The sequence below is a fragment of the Pholcus phalangioides genome, unplaced genomic scaffold (assembly GCF_987345545.1).
Source record: "Pholcus phalangioides strain wild (caught in Gottingen) unplaced genomic scaffold, Ppha-v1.0 ptg000011l_1, whole genome shotgun sequence".
In the NCBI taxonomy this organism is placed as follows: domain Eukaryota; kingdom Metazoa; phylum Arthropoda; class Arachnida; order Araneae; family Pholcidae; genus Pholcus; species Pholcus phalangioides.
The window spans coordinates 47,588,205-47,608,964 of NW_028301604.1; the positions used below are offsets into that span (position 1 = coordinate 47,588,205).

Genomic DNA, 20,760 nt, shown 5'->3' on the forward strand with positions numbered 1-20,760 from the left:
GTGGTAGAGTTCCGATGTTCATGTCATGTACTGAAGGATGTTTGGAGAAGTCGTGAGATTGATACCTGGCTAGTCCTTGTCAAAATCTTTCCTGACATCGAAGTAGGAAAGAAACTGGGGCAAGACCACCACAAAACATATTGCTAAAACAGCGAAAACTACACCTGTCATGTCCGTCACCTGTGCTACAAGACATATATCCTCCTTGCTCTCTCCTATGCCGGTGAGACCTGGGACCCTCACACCCAAACCAACATAGACAAATGAGAATCTATCTAAACTAAGTCCACTCGCTTCATTTTTAACTGTTGGTCCTCGTCTGTCTCCGTATTGGAGCTCAAGCTCCAACTCAATATCCAACCGCACTCCTCTCTTCGATTTATTTCTCGTCTAACTTTTCTTTACAAAATCCTCCATGAGTTTTTTAATATAGACACTTCCAACATTCTAATTAAACCCTCACATTTCTCTGTAAGACTCAACCATTTCCAAAACTTACAGCACATCTATGCTTCTTCAGATTGTCACAAATTTATCTTCTTCCCAAGAACTATCATCGACTGGAACAACCTAAAATCAAATATTGTAGATTGTACTACGATTTCCGAATTTTCCTGTGTCATCAATCGTCATTTTCCTCATACATAACTTCCGCATCCTCTTGTATAGGCCTCGGCCAAACAATATTGAATAAATAAATAAAATGGAAATGACTGGACGTATTGCAAGAAGACCGGACAACAGATGGACCACAAGTATTCTGGATTGGTACCCCGTGGTGTTAGGCGTCCGAGAAGACATCCCGACGCAGGATGGATCGACGAGATCAAAAAAGTGCATGGAGTGGATGGCTAAAGCGTCAGACAAAGTAAAATGGAAAAATTTAGAGGAGACTTTCGTTCAGCAGTGGATTGAAATGGTTGACAGCAATCATGATGAACTGCAGAGTTGTGCTAGAAACGATGCTACAAGAATGCAAAAACCTGGGTTGAAGAGTATTTGAGGTTGAAAATGTATTCACTAAACGCCACCCAAATTTTTTTCTAAAAATGGTGGTGTTTTCAGTGGAGCAGAAGGTGAAATAGTTCCCTTATACCCTTCAAGACGATATACACAGGCGAGAGTAACATTATTGTGACATCTTATACTTTCAACATCAACTACGTGTAGCTCTTGAAACAATGTAAGAGTCACAAGCTGACTTGGTACGAATTTGAGGTGAAATATAAAAACGTTGAACATATCTCGGTTGTTACTGTCATAGAATCAACGAACTTTTTTTTCATATTTTATGAAAAAATGGGTGGCAATTGTTCATTTTTCAGCGAAGCATCACTCATTTTTGAATAAGTCTGCGTAAGTTGTCTATACATTCTGATCTAAACAAAATATTCAAGAAGTGAATATGTTATTCAAGAGATCCGTGTTCAAAAATATCTATGAACATTTTGAGTGAGGCATACAGTTAAAAACTCTTTACAATGACTTTGAGCACCACCCAATGTACTAAAAGAGGTTCTGAGGATTCATTAGTGCGGTGGTTCTCAGTCTTTTTTGACTCGCGGAGCTATTTTTAGTATATAATTTCTATGGCGGAGGCCTGTTTGACTCGAGGAGCCATTTTTTGTACATAATTTTTATGACAGCATCATGTAGGCCTCTCTTATTTACTTATCTATCAAATTTACTGATTCATTTTATTTCCTCGAGTCTGTGGATCCCCTGAGAGGTGCTCACGGAGCACCGGTTGAGAACCGCTGCATTAGTGCATCAAATTCTTGGTGAGATATGGAGGAGAAAGCTTTCGAAATCGTTTTCACTTAGATGTTGTTTCCAGTCTGATCGATTTTCGAGAGAATGAAATTGATGGAAAAATGATCAAAAATATAACCAGAGCAATAATTAGTTACTCTGTTGAGACATTCATTTCGTATCGAATACCGAATAAAAATAATGTATGTATAGTTAATTTAGAAGAAAATAGATTTTTATAACATAATAATCTACGATTTCTCTCTCATAACTTTTTATATCTCAAATTTCTTGCAATTTGGGTGTTGTTTTTAGGCCATGGTGGAGTAAATCAATTGGGAGGTGTGTTTGTGAATGGACGACCTCTTCCGGATGTAGTTCGTCAAAGAATCGTTGAGCTGGCTCATCAAGGCGTTCGTCCCTGTGATATAAGCCGTCAACTAAGAGTATCACACGGCTGTGTTTCCAAAATTCTTGGCAGGTAAGGAAATATTCATTTGTACATACACTAAATTTCAATATGCTTCTTGTGTATAACGTTATTTTACTTTGAGATTTGCTTTTCATGTTTTCATTCATGACATTTGTCCACTCAGTTTGAGGGGTACAGTTTCTGTATTATTTTAATTTAATTTTGAATGCAACTACCGGATCGATCACTTTCAGAGGAATGCAGTTTTTTAATTTTTCGAATTATCAACGTCACATCTCTTTAGCATATTGGCTCAAAATGCAAATACAAAGATATGACCACAGCAGGAAAATTGTCAAATGAAGTAGCTGACATAAATATACAGGGTGGTTATAATTAAAATGACCTTACTCAGACCTACATGGAGCCCGTTCTGGAGGGCGTATTTCGTCGAAACTTGTTATATAGCCCTATGTTATACGGGCCACGGAGAAGAGAAAACAGCAATACAAAGAAAAAAAATTATAGTTCGAATTTCGACCACCAGGTAAAGTGGCGCATAAACAAAGAGGAACACAAATATTGGAAACAAAACTTTATTTAACCACAGTATTTGTTCAATATGCTTGAAGCACATGTTCAAAGCGCGTTCAACAGTAGCGCGAAGGGTTCCTTGAAGAATTGCAGAAACATGCCGTGTTATGTTTACTTTCATTTCAGGCAGAGCCCGTATGTTTCTCAATAGACACGATCTTTCAGGGAATTCTCACCATCTGAAGTCGCAGGGACCCGTCTTGTGGACGGAAAGGCCAGGCTATCCGGAAACTGCGAAATTACCCGAATATTTTCAAAATGAGCACAAAGCAGTTCTTTCAATTGTCGACCCATATTGTTGCACTATAGGCGTACGCAGAATTTTCTCAAGGGTGAGAAGGGGGGTGGGTGCAATTTTTTTCTTCTCAAGAGTAGGGGTTACGTTTTTTCCTGCAAAATAACACTATAATCTCGGCTTGAGGGGGGGTTAGAACCCCTCCCCCCTTTTCCCCTTTGTGCACGCCATTGTGTTGCACCATCTTGAAGTAGTAGTCTCAAAACATCCTCGTTCTCGTGAGCCAAGAATGACTTGCTGCTACAGAAGTATGCAGTTATGGGCACTTTTGGAAGAAAATCTTATAAGGACTTGAGGAAAGCACTCCTCGAGACTCCCATTTGGGCATGTGATTCACGCAAATGGAATGCACATGGAAAAATACTGTGATGGAATACAGTTTCCGATTTCTGTTTCTTGTTCTTTATGCGCCACTTTTCACCTAGTGGTCGAAATTTGAACCATTGTTTTATCCTATAATAAGTTATATAAGCCCGATAATATATGTGGGCCTACTTGTATATTACCAATCCGACACAAGGTGAAAGAGGACTAGGCCTTGTAGCTAGCAGCCTTCGAAACTGTCCCAATACTCTAAGAGACGTTTTTACAAAATCATGCATTCTATCTTCTTGTATGGTAGTGGTCTCACAATTAGCATGCCTTTCCAAGTTTCAGTTGTTCGCTGTTATCTGGACATAGTATCAACAGTCAGAGTGATCACTGGTAACCAGAAGTTCAAAAGTCAGCTGCAGTTATTATTTTCCGGTGTGCTACGTGTTGTGAAATTGGTTGCGTCTGACTGCCTGTAGCATAAACTGTCTATAAAATTATCTTACAGCAATAGCATTGCGATGTGTCTTGTCTGCAATGAAGCGGGGCTACCATATGTAGACCAACGATAGAACGAAAATTGCTAACGCCAAGTACCTAATAGGGCACCCCCCCCTCTTCTTAGAAACTGACAGGGTGCTATAGCTCCAGTTGGTAACACATTCGCCAACTGACCAAATGAATCCAGGGGTTTTCTGAGTTGAATATCGATTCAGTTTTTGTCAGCATTTTTCTTAACCCAGGGGTATCACTCCCATTTTTTCAAATGCACCAAGACAGCACATTGCTGTCGCAGAAAGCCATGAAACTGAGTGGTCAGCGAACACACTTCTCGGTTGGCAACATGAAAGGAAAGCCGTTCTGATTTGGTTAAGACTTTTAGGAAGCGGTCTAAGTGGCCCACATGACCATTCAATATCCGTGGTACAACAGAAATAACCAAGTGATGAAAAGAAACTTCGGTAAAACCTCCCTTTGAACGACACTCGATAAAATGATGAAATTTTCACTCTACAAAGATTTTTTTTTCTGAATCTTGTTTTTAATTGCCTTCATTCTAAAGTTGAACGCTTTTCCAGGGCCGTAACTGGGGGGGGGGGGGGACTGTCCCGGGTGGAAAAATTCAGGGGGCTAGGGGATTTATGGAGTTGGGAACAAAGAACACCATTAAAAAACTATCGAATTTTAAAGTTGCGGGGCGGCAAAAATCCTAGTTACGGTGCTGCTCTTCTTGATACAAAAGTTTCCTTTGCTACGATAAATCCCTCCGTAACAATTTTTTCAAGAGATTTACAAAACTCACTAAAACGATATTTTTTACATGTTGCGCTCAAAAATTCTCCTTCATTTACATTTTTAAATTCGTCGTCTGATTTTGTTCTTCGAGGGTGTCAAATAACATTGGTATTTTGTATCACCTGATCATCGAAAGTGTTGATAAAGTCGTCACTGTTGTCACTTTCTGTGTTAGTAGGTTATACAAAATATGATTCAGTAAAGTTCTTTAGAGGGTGAAACAATGTGCTAAATTCACATGAACATATCATTTACAATTTATTTGAGGTGAACAAATGCTTGTATGTGCATTTTCTAATGGTACTAATAATGCCGATTCAGAACAGATGATCAAGAACAGCATAAATTTGGTGACACGTGATGATAATGCTGTCTCTCGATATAACGATAACTGAATCGTCAGATTTTTCAAGAGAAAATGAAGACAAAAAATTACTTTTCGTACTCTAAAGTATCTCTAAGCTTTGCTCTACACGTCAGTGGTAAGAAAGAAACAAAAGTCAGTCCCTAGAGGTAGACTTAAGTTCAAAAACATTTGGTGGCTCTATATCACTTAGTTTTTTTAATTCTTCAAAATATTGAATTTTGGACTTATTCGCTTCTTAAGGGGGTTGGTGCACGATCTGGGCTTCCCATGAAAATCTCCTTCTTTAATTAACATTTAAAAATTTTTTTGTTCACTTTAGGCACAATTTTTTTTCTCAAATACTATGGATATAATTTTATACAATTTAACACGAGCTTTTAGGATTTTAATTGTTGATTATTTTTATTGAATTTTAACTTCAACAACATGCAACTTTTTCAAAAATCACCAAAATTTACCCATATTTTGTGCCATAAAATTTTTTAAAATAATTTTACTAAACATTCCTCGTGTTGAAGTATGCAACACCATAGTGTTGAGAGACACACAAAGTTCCAAAACATTTGAATGAGTGTTGTTCGATGAAAGGTTCCTTATCTAACAATAAACTTAGTTTTGAGAAAACAGCATTTTAGTGGAAAATATTAGTATACATATAATGCCTGCCAGCACACACAGTTTATATTTAAATATTTCAACTACAGGTAGAACAAAAAACTGAACATAGTTGGACGCAGAAAGTTTCATAATATTTGAAAACTGAAAATTCGAAAATGTGATTTTTTGGAAAATTCGCGCGCCCTTAAACCTAGAGATTGAATTCCTGTATAAAAATATTTTTTTCTTTGTCCGTCGAGTTGGCCTATCATTGGATTTTGCTGTATCTACGCTGTTTATTAGAATTGATTTTTCATACAAATATAAGGTTACTACAGGCAAAATACCCAACTAGGTGGCTGAGGAAAAGATGTCCATAGCAAAAATGGATGTCTATAATAGTTTTAAAATACACCAACCAAATTAAAAATGCAACTATTAAAAATCATATATACATGATAAAATATAATACAATGCCCATAAAAAATATTTATGGTTGTCTTATCTACGTATGGATAGCTTCTCGAGATTTGCCCCAACATGTTTATCGTATTTCTTTTAAAACGTGTCAATTTTTTTAGAATTTACTACCCCGGGAGTAAGCTATTCCATTTATTAATAACCCTATTACAGAAGAATTTCCTGCGACACCACAACCTAGAATTGTCCCTTACCAATCGATACTGTTGTACCCTTATCCACGGCCGTCATTTCAACTTTTTCCGGGGGGGGGGGTCATAAATCACAGTCCATCGTATCCAACCCGTTGAAAATACTGAACACTATATATTGATCATATCCCCTCGACACCCGCGTTCTTCAAATAAAAACATATTAAAAAATGAAATCTCTCTTCATAACTCAAGCCCCATGTGGAAAGAACGACACATGTAGCTCTTCTCTGCACCCCTTCAACCAAGTCTATGTCCGCCAACAATTCATTAGCACATTCCATGAGGTCCCTAGGATAGAGATTATCTTGTCATGGTGCTTTACTTGAAAATACATTTTTTTAGAAGATTTAGGACCATATCTTCTTCCTTTTGTATATAGTTGAGATCTTCCAGTTGAATATATAAGAACCTCGGAACTAGTGAGAACTAAATCCAAAATAGCAGTACTCCTAGTGGCTTCTGATACCTGCCGATACAAAAAATTATCGAGCACCAATTTAAGAAAATCTCTTTTATATTGATCTCTAGCTGAAATGAAAATTTCCCTTAATCGATACCCGGGTAATTGAAATATGACAGCCCTCTTATGCTTACACATGTAGGAAATTTCATTATAATAATTCGCGATGTAGTTTGGATCCCGATTCGGTGGACTGTAACAAACCCCTACAATAAGCTTATAACGCCTTTTGTTTTCAAGCTCAACCCATATATAATTTCAATATCACTTCTCTGCACGTTACACTCTCTAACCTTCAAACAAGATTTCGCGTACATCAAGACTCCGCCCTCCTTTTCTATCAGATATATTTCTGAAAAAAAGTATCGTATCCTGAGATGTGTAAGAAAATAATTCATCCCATCGCTTGCCCAAGATTCTGTAATGGCTATGAGATCTCGTGTCCGGAAAATTCACCGTCAGCAATTCACCGCCGGAAAATTCACCGACCAGCAATTCACCACTAGGAAAATTCACCGACCGACAATTCACCGCCATGCAATTCACCGACCGACAATTCACCGCCATGCAATTCACCACTAGGAAAATTCACCGACTAGCAATTCACCGACAACAGTTTTAGTGCGAGTCAGTTAGGTAGGGAGTGAGCGATTGAGTTACTGAGTGACCCTAGTGAGTGACTGAGTGAGTAAGTGATTGAGCTAGTGACCCAGTGAGTGACTGAGTGACCAAGTAAGTAAGTGATTGAGCGGGTGAGTGAGTGACCCAGTAGTGACTGAGTGACCGAGTGAGTGATTGAGTGAGTGACCCAGTAGTGACTGAGTGACCGAGTGAGTGATTGAGTGAGTGACCCAGTAGTGACTGAGTGACCGAGTGAGTGATTGAGTGAGTGACCCAGTAGTGACTGAGTGACCGAGTGAGTGATTGAGCGAGCGAGTGAATTGGTTAGTGAGGGAGTGAGTGAATGGGTTAGTTTTTAACCTAGTAGTGTCACAAATGATTAAAAAATCCGATTGTTCCGAAAACGTATTTATGATGAAGTGTAAAGATTATAAGGTAAAAAAGAATGTGTTATTGGCGCAGGTGGAGGGTTATGGAGGTGGATATTTACCCCCCCCCCCCCTTTTCTCTTCACAACATAACTTGTTTATTTCGTCCCACTTCATCAGCGTGCTATGGAAAGGGACACGTGAAAGCACCAGCTTACAGAAGAAGCAAATTTTATAATAATAAAGCAACAAAAAACAAATGTGATTCATCAAGTAACCCCAGAAAACTTCCCCATGGGGGTCCCGAAACTCCAATTCGTTGAATTTTAGTGGGGGCCCTGACTGGATTTATCTCGGGCTGCCGATGTGTTGCAAATTTTACAGTGTTAAACAACAAAAATCAATGAGATTCATCCAGGGACACCCGAAATGAAACCTGTCAACTTTTTCATGGGGCCCCGACCTGAAGGCTTGTCGGACATACCCCCTGTAAGTGGCCACGAAAATTTTTAATTTTTATCAATTTTAAAACGAATAAAATCCAGGGCCCACATCCAATAACGGGGACCCAATATGCAGATTTTTAGTGGGGCACCCAGACACTGGATTTATCTCGGGCTTCTGCTGTTGAAAATTCTACAATGTTAAACGACAGAAAAGAATGAGATTCATCCAGTGCCCCCAAAATGAAACGGGACCCCTGACTTAGAAGCTAATCGGGCATCCCTCTGTGAGGGCCACTGCAAATATTCATTTTACCAACGAATAAAATCCAGCCCCTCCCTCACGCAATTACCCGTGACCGAATTCGCAAATTTTATGGGGCCCCAGACTGGATATACCTTGGGCTTCCGCTATCGCAAGTTTGTCAATGTTAAACCAGCAAGAAAACAATGAGTTCCATCAAGGACCCCTGGAAATGAAACCTTTTAACTTCTCCATGAAGGTATATGTGCAATCTCCCGGGTACCCCGACCCTGTATGTTGGGAGCACTGGTGATATATGTATATTTTACGTACACATGCCTCTCGGCATGACCCCCACGAGGGCAGGGCTGACAGGGGCCGGAACGTTTCTTATCCTTTTTGATATTTTCACACTATAAATTAAGCACAGAGGGGCCAGTGAAAAAGCTGGTTTGGGGCCCCGCCTTCTATTTCAGCTTAGGGGACCTGCTGTAGGATGTGGGAAACTCTGGGTACATGCACATAACTTGGTCCCTATGGGTCAAATGGGTCCCTATATATGCAAGAGTTAAATGAAAACTTGACCCCAAAATCGTAACCGACTTCCGTAACACAAAAACGTAACAGATTTCCATCACTCAAAAAAACGTCACCGACTCCCGTAATAAAAAAATCGTCCTAATTTCCGTTGCATAGGAAGTGTGTATGTATATATGTGTGTGTATATATATATATACATACATACATACATACATACATACATATATATATATATATATACACACACACACACACACATATATATATATATAGTAAATATAGGGTAAGTAAATATAGAGTACATATACTTTAGATATAGATACGCACTAAGGCGGGATTTCTGAAAGTTCATCTCGTGAAATCGCGGGTAACAGCAAGTTCAGCATAAAAAAAAAAAGACCATTGGTTACTGATGATCACAGCGATGTTTTTTATAATATCAAAGTGATAACAGGAGATGTTTTTAAGCATTTTTAGGGGCTTGATTCATCGCGTATCCACTTACTTTATTATCTTTTAATTCTGTTATTATCCCTTTTAACATTTCATTAGAAGTTTCTGAGTAAAACAGAGTTAATGGAATTTTGTTGAATATACTATCTTGTATTGGGCAACAGCAATTTGTAATTTATACGAGGCCACAACAGACAAAATGCCCAGCGAGGTGGCTGAGAAGAAGATGCCCACAATAAATATGGATGTCATATATTTCAAAAATACAGCAACCCGAATCCGTATCACATCTGAATTTCTTCTCATAAAGTCATTATTTAATCTTTTCCTTTAGGATATGGCACTTACTCACTCACTAGATCGCTCGCTCACTCACTCACACACTGACTTACTCGCTTATTGAATCAGTAACCCACTCGCTCACTGAATCACTTACTCACTGGGTCACTCACTCAGTAACTCAATTGCTCATTCCCTCGCTAACTGACTCACATAGAATTTTCCGACGGTGAATTGCATGGCGGTGAATTGTTGTCGGTGAATTTTCCTAGCGGTGAATTTTCCGGCGGTGAATTGTTGTCGGTGAATTTTCCGTAAACCATGAGATCTAGGCCCTGCACAGTTATCATAGTTTCTTAAAAATCTTTCTCATTACCTAAGCTCCTGGCTTTTATTATAACATGTTTTAATTTGCCCCGTGATTTAGTGTCAATCGAGAAGCCATCCAAATCAGAGATGAATAATTCCCCGTCAATGCCGTTATTATTACAATTACCTAACTTCCAGTCTGATTTACATGGTCTGGGAGTAAAAAACTGACCTAAGCGTATCGTAAACCTCTGACTCCCTGCCGATTTAGGTGAATTCCATCCCAACGAAGGCACCTATCGTTGAATGCAGAGCGCTCCAAGAACGTAACCCTAAGTGAGAAGCAAATGTCCTTCCGGCCTAAGTTAAAGTGGTGGATCCTAGTCCTTTATTATACCCTCTACTACGTCTCGGAAGTACTAGAATCACTACCACATCCGAACGGATAATAGTTAGTCTCGGTATTATGAAAGCCTCACTAATATTTGCTAATTCCCTCGTGATTACCCCCCGCCGCACAGTGGTCCAAATCGGGAAATTAGCTGGGGAAAAAAATGAAGTTCTTGTTTCCGAGAAAAAAAACCGTATGGGTGTATAGAGAAATGTCCGGTGCATCTTAGGGGTGATATTTGTTTACATCGTTCCGGGGCGTTCCGGGGGGTCAAAGGAGGGTAATGACTCACTCAGATAGGGCTCTCGCCGAAATGTGATGAAAAGCATAACTTTCTTAGGTTGTTACTCGATTGCGTTTGAATGGAACCATGGAATTCTTTTTGCTATTCATTTTCAGTTCTTTGTCCTTGTCGGTTCGTCATTTTCTAAGCTCATAGTAGAGGAAATAATTTCCTTGAAGTTTGGCTTATTTCTGAGTAGTTTTGAGTACAGAAAGTGAGCTATAAAAAAAATTTAACTTTGTTCAATCGTGAAATGTTTTTTCGGATGTTCCACACATTGTTGGTGAACGTTTCGCATTATGCGTAGCTGCCCCTTTTTACGCAAGAAATTTTTGTAATGGCCTTGTGTGTGACTCGTCTAGAGTTCTTTGACGTTATTCGCGCTAATGGTGGGTTGAGCTTGCTTTTTAAAAAGTCAGCAGACCTGTCAATCCAATATATCAAGGGCGTTGCGAGGGGAGGGGGGTTACTTAGGGGTCTGGTCCCCCCGAAATGTGAGAAAATGACCGAAAAAAATTAAAAGACGGCCAAATCTATTGTTCTATCACTTCGCCCCCCCCCCCTACCCTTCCGAACGAAATTTCTGGCTACGCCGCCCCTGCAATATATTAATGAAAATTCAAAATTTGAACATAGCCTGGAAGTCAAGAGTAGTAAGTTTCATCTGAAAATTAAATGTTTCATCAGTTTCTTATCAAAAAAGTGGAGATCTAGTAACAAGGCCCTGAAACGTTTCCTCTACAAAACTTTAGCATGGCGATTTTAAATGTTCAATCGGTAATCAAGCCCACAAATCATATATTTTTAATGTTTTGTGTCATAAGAGAATAATTTATTATTTTTTGAGTGAAAAAAAATCTTTATTTTTTTATATATTGAAATTCAATTAAGTGTCCCCCCCCCCCAAGTTTTCACGGCAATATTTTGTTTAGAGTGTGCTTTGGTATTATAATTTTTTAAATATTATTAGTAATAAATATGAGTGATGCATTATTTTGGAGACAGTCAATCAGAAAAGTAGGAAACATCAGTAAAAGCTGGAAAGATTAATTAGAAATAAGTAATTATTTCACTGAAATGGAAAGAATTGCAAAAAATGTAGAAAACGTAGTAATCATGCCAAAGTAGTTTTAAAATTACCAAACGTTATTATTATTCAATTATACTTCTCAGCCTGTGTGGATGCCTATTTTTGATGTGAAGCAAAAAGAATTTTTGAAAACTATTCATTAGTTTTCGAGAAAACATTTTTCTCTTTCTAAATTCAATATATTGACCACTGTGCGCCGGTAGCTTTCGTCTACAAAAAACGTCTCGAACGTTGCTAATCTTCCCACCAGGAAGACAACAGCGTTTGAAAACCCCCCCGAAAATACCTATACACCCCGTTACCCAGTTACCTAGCCATCGAATCCCCGATAATTAATCACCCTGAACCACTCATTCCCTCTCTAAACTGTCGCTGTTCGTGGAGATTGCTAACGGATCCACCTGTCGTCGAAGAAGCATTGACGTGAACATTGACGTCACATTCTCACTGTTCCATGTTAAAGATACATCCACCTAATTTCCAGTCAAACCCCGACTTACGCTACCTCGATTTACGGGACTTCGAGGTTAAGTGATACGCTGAGAAAAATGTCTGGTTCTTGAATTTAGTACTATTCGCAAACATTATGGGTTTATAGCTGAGATAGAAACAATATTTTTTATTATGATGTGACAATTAACTAAGAATACGTTGTCTATTTAATCAGAACAAATGCAGCCAAGTTCAGCTAGTTTAGGGCCGTATTCACCGACATGGTTTAAACTATAGTCACAATTTTTTGATAAGAGATCGACACGAAATTAACCAATCCGTGTCGATCTCTTATCAAAAAATTGCGAATAGTTTAAATCATGGTGAATACGACTCTTAATGTGCTAAAAGTGGAAGACGGAGAAAGCAGACTAAGGACCCTTTCACACGGAGCGGGTCCGGAAGAAGTTTTAACAATTGGAATATACTGCGCCTTTCAGACGAGCCGAAAAATCTCCGCACCTAGGAAATGTTCATGCGGGTCCGGACGTCGTCCGCATGTGTCAAAACCTAAGTGCGGGCTCCGCATCCGCACATAGAAGTTTTGACAATAGGTTTATTCGGAGCTATTCAGACGATGCGGATGCGGAGCGAATTCGTCCGCATTTTTGGATACTTTTTAAAGCTTATTTTGCACTGAATTTTTTTAATTATTTGCCATAAATACCCTTAAAAACACCATATGATGGTCCCTGCTCATTAATATAATGTACCTACATACGTCTATCCCTCCGTTTCCTTCTGAGATGGAGATATAGCAACTTCAACTGCCTTTTGTCCATATTTCACAATTTTATACAATAAAACCTGCCAACAACGGCCACTGACGGGACCAAAATTATAAGCCGTTCTGTTCATTACGAATATTTAACTGACTACATACTTTAATAACTTTTAAATTTAATTTAAAAATTTTAATTTTTTTCTTTTTAAATTTTTAAAATTATTTAAAAAATATAAATATCTGAAATATTATTTTAAATATTTAAAATTATTTTAAATTTTTAATCTTTTAATTTTTTTAAACTTTAAAAAAAATACTTTTATTAAACGATGATATCCACGTACGGTGTTCACTCAGGGCCGGATTAAGTCGTTTGAAGACCCTAGCACTTGAATATATTTGGTGGTCTATAAACTTAAAAAAATGAAATTTTATATTTCAGAAGTGAGACTAATCTAAGGATGGGATTTCACTCTAAAAGGTTTATGAAAGTTATTTTATAAAACTTGAAAAATGTAACCAATAAACACATCTGTTACATTCGAGATAACTTAACTGATCCGCCTATTGGTTGCATTCATCAATTTTATAAACGAACCTTTATAAAACTTTTATAGTGTAATCCCGGCCTAAGACAGAATTGTGAATATTTCTAAGCACAGGCATTTTGAAAGTCTCTACCCCTTCCCTTTTTTACTACTTGCAAATTCTTTGATATCTCCTGAATTTTTTTTTTTTTTTTTGGAACATCGAATGTTTTGGATGTTTTTGGATTGGATTTTTCTTCCATATTTTTCCGAAAAGGCGGATTTTTTTTTTCAAAATATTTTGAAAATATTTGAAGGCATTTTCTCCCATCGACTACTTGTGAGGATCGGAATGAAGACATCTTTATTCCCATATTCTATGTGGCTCTAGATTAAACCACCAAAGAAACCACCTCTAGGCTGCCTATGAATCAGGGGTGAAGGAGAAAAATTGAGAAAAAACAGTTTTTATGCACGAATTTCGAACTAAAGATGCGGGCAACTCGTCCGCATCTTCAGCGATCGTTTGAAAGGGTATGCGGACCCACGTCCGCATCCGCTCCGTGTGAAAGAGGTCTTAGGCTGCCGGCACACTACGGTTCGGCTAGCGCGGTTGATCTTATCAGCAACCGTGGAATTTCGCGTGAAACACACACTGCTGTTAGCAACCGGGGTTTTTTATTTTTTAATGTCACGTGACATCTCGGGATTGGCATCAAACGGGATTGGCGCCAAGCTGAAGTTGGCTCCAGTTAGCATGCAAATTCGTGCTCCCCCTCTTAACGGATACTCCCTCTTTTACGGACAAATAATAATTTAGTTGTATAATATATAAAAGTATGAATTTCAAACCTCTTTTTAACGGTCATCCATTTTACATGGATTTAATTTTTTTGTCCTGTCCGTGTTCACAAGAAGGAGGGGTTTTACTGTATATACTAATAAAAATATTCATGTAATGGAATTTAATTTTCTGTAACAATATTTGCCGTTTGAAATTAATTCAGAGTTGAAGAAAGACAACCTACAAGTTGACCCATTTTTGATGCTTTTACGATTCGTGACCAAATCGCACGAATTTTTTTATATATCATGACTGGAATCATCATAATTAATTTAAATAACATATATTAAAAACTATTTAAATAACATATTTTTGAAGTTTAAAAAAATTGGCCATGAATTTAGCACGTTTTTCTTCGTAATTAAAGTGAATTTCCAATTAATTAAATTTCTAATTAATGGAAATTAAGCATAATAATTGTAATTTTGGGAAACCCCATATGACCAAAAAAAAAAAAAAAATCAAGGAAAAAATTTTCACCTATTTAAAAAAAAAAATATTTCTTTTGATGGTCAGGAAAAAAAAATTCAGATAGGAATCGAAATAAAATTTCTGAAAATTTAATGTTTTAAAAACTGTAAAAATTCAAATTTTAAAAAACATTATCATACAACATTATGAAGCGTCGTCTTAAGAGTATTATGGGGCCCCCCCCCCGGGCCAAGTGGTTTTTAGGAGGCCCTACATGGTAAATCCTTTAAAATTTCAATCGGATCTCATTTTTGGGAGGCCCCTATTCTCTTGAGGCACCCGAGTCGTGCTCGGGTGGGCCCATGCGTTAAGACGGCACTGACTGATGCCCCCGAACTCCGAGCCAGACAGGAGCGCAAATGTTAACCCTTCATCTCTCCTTCAATATTAAAAGGGGGCGCCAAAATGCGTGCTTGCCCCGGCTGACCACGCATGTCGTTGTGGCCCTGTTCATCAGTATGTATGTTGCAAGGTTTAAGGTACATACAGGGCCGCAGCTGGATACTTTTTTAACTGGAGCTAGCAAGCTTTTGGCGTCCCCGTATAAGGAAAGGTTAGAAGGAGTGGTGTTAAAGGGGCAATTCGGCGCCCCCTCTAGTTCAGCACTCGATGCAGTGGACCCGCTCTCCCTAGTTGCGACTTTGTGTGTGTATGTAAATTAAAAACTGCTTGAAAAGAACGGTAGGTGTGAAAATTGTCTTAGTGCACTCTTCTATATTACCCGCATACAACGTTTTGTCTAAATCATCGGTTCTCAATCTTTTTTGACCCACGGAGCCCTTTCCAGTATATAATTTCTATGGCGGAGCCCCGTAGGCCTATTTTTTATTTATTCATCAAAGTTACTTATTTATTTTTATTCAAAAATATTAATAATTATATTTTTCAAATTTACTGGTTCTTTTTTTATTTTCCTCGAGGGCCGCGGAGCCCTTGGGAGTTCACACGGAGCACCGGTTGAGAACCGCTGGACTAGATGGTTTTTTTTTCATTGCAAAAACAACAGATAGACAGCCACATTCATATACGATACAAAAATAAATAACAAAAAGACAATAATGAAATCAAAACACGCAATGCAGCTCTTAGGGACATATTTCATCCCCGGTTCATACTTAGGCTTTTAATAAATGTTTCAAAAGTTTGATATGGAGAATTTGCAAATATAAAAATATATTCCTTCAGATGTCTGATTATTTTTACTTCTAATTTTTTATGAATTTATTATAAATGGTTGGGCCCCGTGGTAATTTGTACTCTTTTGGATGAGGTAATTAATTGGTTTTTTGCTAAAACGTTATAATCGGGATCCAATGCATTTCATTCAAGTGTTCTAAAATATACATCTCGGTTTTAACGTAATCACGTTAGTTTATGAATGTCATTATAACCAAGTTTCAATGTATGCTCATGTAGGAAAGCAAAAAAATTAGAAAAATTTAATTTTTTCTTCATTGGTTTTTTTTATTGTTATCAGTGCAAAAGCGCCAAACAAAGAATTAGTTTCCGTCGCATGGAACTTCACCATACAGTTCCTCGAATTTGTCTTCTCCTCTCATTTTTTTATGGCAGCCTGAGAAGGAGAGCAATTCCTTTGTCCAGTACATCCAAATCACATCCCCCTCCTTGTCAAACCACTTAATAGACAATGGAAGGGAGCAACCGCAGGTCCAGCCGAACCGTCATCAGGGAGCTCAAGCCTTTGCAATACATGATGGCAGCTTTCCGGTTACCCCAACCGTCCCAAAAAATGTGGATTTTCTCGGTTGAAAAAACCGCGCTCAGCGGTTGCAGTTGTATCTGTGCGTTGACAGAATAAAACTATAGATGATGCCTTCCCCCCCAACCTCAACCGCGTGCAACCGCGCCGTAGTCAGGTCCCAGCCTTAGACGTAAGCTTTGTCAGAGATTTTGAAAATCAATTTCTGCCTTTAATTAGTCTTTTTTCCCATCTGGCTAAATATTTATGACCTGGTTTGGAGGTGTCAGCTGTTCTCAGTCAAAAACATAACAGTTTGAATATAATATGGCCATATGGATTGTTCTTCCTTTCGATAGCAATCAAAGGGAAATACTATGCCAGTGTTTCTCAACCGCCGGGCTCTGATATCCTTCATACCGGGCCGCGAGTGTTTAGCTGTTTAATTTTTCCTCATTCATTTCCTTGGTCGTGTGTTTGACCGGTCCTTTGACTCACAAAAATGAATGAAACCGGGCCATGGGCTTGAAAAGGTTGAGAACCACTGCTGTATGCATTGTAGTAGATCACACGAGTAGGGTGGGCGAAAATAAACGCCATGAGGTGAGGTGGGGGAATGTAGAGCATCTTTTTCGTATGTAATATTATAGATAACCATCAGAGAATGGCAAAACTATTGTTTCTACAACCAGACACCGGGTGGTCACTTTTGTCAGATACGCCGACAAATTAACAAAGGATGGCACCCATTTTATGACTTGAATGGGCTTCCCATTGGCTCCAAAAGCCGTCGAAAAAACTTCTTTTTGAACCGTGGCACTTCCCAAGCTTCAAATCTTTGTTAGGTTCTTATCTCTCTATGAGCTTGCATATATATATATAGTTTTGATGGAAGTCGAATTTTGACCAAATTATTTCTACTGCAAACCAAAAAAATAATTAGTTTGCCAGATTTTACTGTCCGCTATCGAGAGTGTCCGCTAACGGGAGGTAAAATATATTAAAGCCCTATTACACGGGACCGGGAATCGGAAAAGTGTCCGTTAGGGGAGGTTCCACTGTATTACTTTCTCTAGGGGAAGAAAGATGGTATCGAAACGTCCACGCCGCAAGATGCATGTATTACTATACTAGAGCCTTTTTGTGCGGCACGATCGTGATACGAAAAAAACATAAGTGGTATTCCTTAGAAAACATGCAAGAATATATCTGGCTACAGCATGAATAATTTCTTCAAGGTGTTCATCTTAAATCCGTGCAAAAGTCCGTAGAAACTTTAAAAATTCATGAAAACCGAAAAAATGCCTGAAATAAAACACGGTTTGCAGGTTAGCATTGCTAGGTCACGGGAAGACAGGAAAAAAAGCAGCCGATCGGGGTGGGGGGGGGGTGGTGCTGACGTACACAAGTCGAAGAAAAGATACGCAAATAACGAACAGAATGCCTCCAAATCGTTTATTATAGCAGTATGTGTTCTACATGACCACTACCACTGGGGATAACACAATACATTGCAGGCGAGTCACAAATCCAGCAACGACAGAGTGCAGCAGTTCCACATACACGGTTTACAACGGGGAAGTGGTTGTGGATTAGGAGCGCAAGTTCTTATAACCGTCTCATTTGCATATTTCCATCGAAGTCGCTCGTATCAGCGCCAGCTATCGGCTGTTTTTTGAGTTTTTTCCTGTCTTAAAAAAATTCCTGTGACCTAGCGATGCTAACCGTTTTTTATTTCGGTTATTTTTCTGATTTTTAAAGTTTCTACGGACTTCTTGCCCACCCTGTATGATAAATCGGTAATTATGCAAAATCATTGGTTATGATGTCGCTAATCATCTAGGTAAGTTTGATAAATTTCACTATATATTTTTTTCAAGTTTTACAGGTGGCTATGAATAATTCCCTAATGAATTTTCTAAGATAATGGAAGAAACCATATAAAAATATCAGTTTAATTCAACAACTTATTAGTTTTGCCAGTACGTGCTGCGAGCACTGCACGTATTTTATCATAAAAATTGAATTAAAATGGTATGAAAAGAATAGAAACATATGAACTATTATTAGTCAATATAATGTTAGCTTTCTTCCCATTTATATCAACGTACGTAGATAAAATCGTCATTACCGATCGAATTCGTCATCTATAATGCTCAGAGTATTAGTCAAGAACTTTAGTCAAGAATCTAAACCACATAACCAGCGGGCCAAATGTGGTGCGCGACGCCAAAACTTATTTTGTAAAAATGAAGCAAGCAGCACATTTCCAGATCATTTGAGTGCAGTTCCAGATCAGTACAAGGCTCCGCAGCATAGTTCCGATCACTTAAGAGACTAGCAGAACAGCTCCAGCTCACACAAGTGCCCCCCCCCCTGAACATTTTCAGATCACTTAAGTGACCCTGCTGCACAGTTCCATATAACTTAAGTTTCCAGAGGCGCATTTCCAGATCACTTAAGTGACCTTCAAAACAGTTCTAAATCATTCAAGTGGCCCGCAGCATATTACAGAACACCACAGCACATTCCAGAACATTTTAGTGATCCGCGGCACAGTTCCAAATCACTAAAAGGCCTCGTAATGCATTCTTAAATCACATAAGTGACCCGCGGCACAATTAAAGAGCACTTAACTCATTACAAAGTTCCAGAGAGTATTCGAGTGACCCATTGCGCAGTTACAGTACATTTAAGTGATCCTCAGCATATTTACAGATCAACGCGGCATAGTTCTACAGTACTTAAGCTACCCGCGGCCCAGTTCCAGATCCCTCAAGCCGCTGGGAATTATACATAATCACAATAACTATGATAAATTCACAGCGTATGTGAACGTAATTAATAAAACTTACAAAAAAAAGTGGTCAGTGATTATACATAATCACCGAATTCATCACATTTACTGAAACATATATACTTACGTGTCGATAATAGTTTATAATAAAATAACTCAAGTCCGTTATACACATGCTGCATATTATATAGTGTATATGAAGCGCAGTTTGGTTAGAATATATCTGCGTTTGAAAGGAGCGAGTCCTAGTTATTTTTGAGTTTATCGAAAGAAAAAAACGAAAAACAAACTAATCAATTCCCTAAATTGTGAAACTAAGCAATGCTATTTTTGTCAATAGAAAATAGGGGCCGAATATTTTTTTCCCCGCAACGCGTAATGTTTCTGAAAAAGGCCATAAAAGAAAGGAAAAGAACATTGGGGAAAGAGAAAACATGACTATTTTTCAGCGTGAATCTCCCGGGGGAAAGTACAATACAGTAATCAGCCATTCACCATCCGCAGATCGCAGGAGTCAGAACTTTCAATTCATCAACCCTCGACACTCGTATCGAATCGACTCTCTATAGACCACTAACCAATTTTAAAGTCAAATGCTCCCTCATTTGGTAGTGATCATGAGCAATGTGCGCGTGTTGTGAGGGTGGAACCCACCAACATTCAGTTCCTTTACCAAGAACATAGGCCACTCACTGAGTAAGAGATCGTAGTGGGAAGGAGGGAATCGGAGAACAGCCTTATTGTTTTGCGATGGGAGAGAGAGTCATTCGTTGAGGAAATTACTGGGGAGGGGTGCCTATTGTTCATTTGTGCAGTACACATGATCGAGGGTAACATACTTCAATGCATGTATTGTATGTGCGTGCCCCTTGACTACTTGAATAGCGAGTACAGATTTCTACTCAGAACAGAGTAAACGAATGATTTTGGCGAGTAAGATCATCAAAAAGAAGGAAGGACAATATTTCCGATGGATTATTTCTTGATTTAACACGTCAATGTCATTCTATTTTTTTGATCTTATTGAAATTTGCTTGCGTTCAAGTCTTGAATATTTAGGGAAGAGTATCTATATGAGCGGTTTAGTTGATATGAAACCTTTGATGGTTGCGACAAACGCGAAAATTTCTACAATATAATAGCTTCCATTCATCACCGATGAAAAATGTTGGTTTTCATTCTGCGGAGTCTCGGAAAACTATCGTGGACATCGATTGTAAAGTTTTTGCTATATTTTAGAGCAGTGGTTTTCAACCAAGAATCATATGGCACCCTTCGGTCCTCAGATATTATAGGGGGGGGGGGGGAGCCCATGAGGGATAAACTTGATAAAAGAAGAGCCATGCGGACAGAGCCGTATCTAAACATTTCTTTCGGAGGGCGACAACTGGTGTTTCGAGAGGGACCAAAATGATAAAACACTATA

General features: G+C 38.5%; 1 protein-coding gene across 1 annotated transcript in view; it reads left to right on the forward strand.

Moving 5' to 3' along the window:
- LOC149080503 (uncharacterized) overlaps positions 1-20,760 on the forward strand; it is a 466,415-nt gene that overhangs the window by 52,544 nt on the left and 393,111 nt on the right. The window contains exon 2 of the mRNA XM_089239593.1: positions 2,068-2,233. Within this exon, the coding sequence (XP_089095719.1) occupies positions 2,068-2,233 (166 nt within the window). The remainder of the gene's footprint in view (positions 1-2,067; positions 2,234-20,760) is intronic.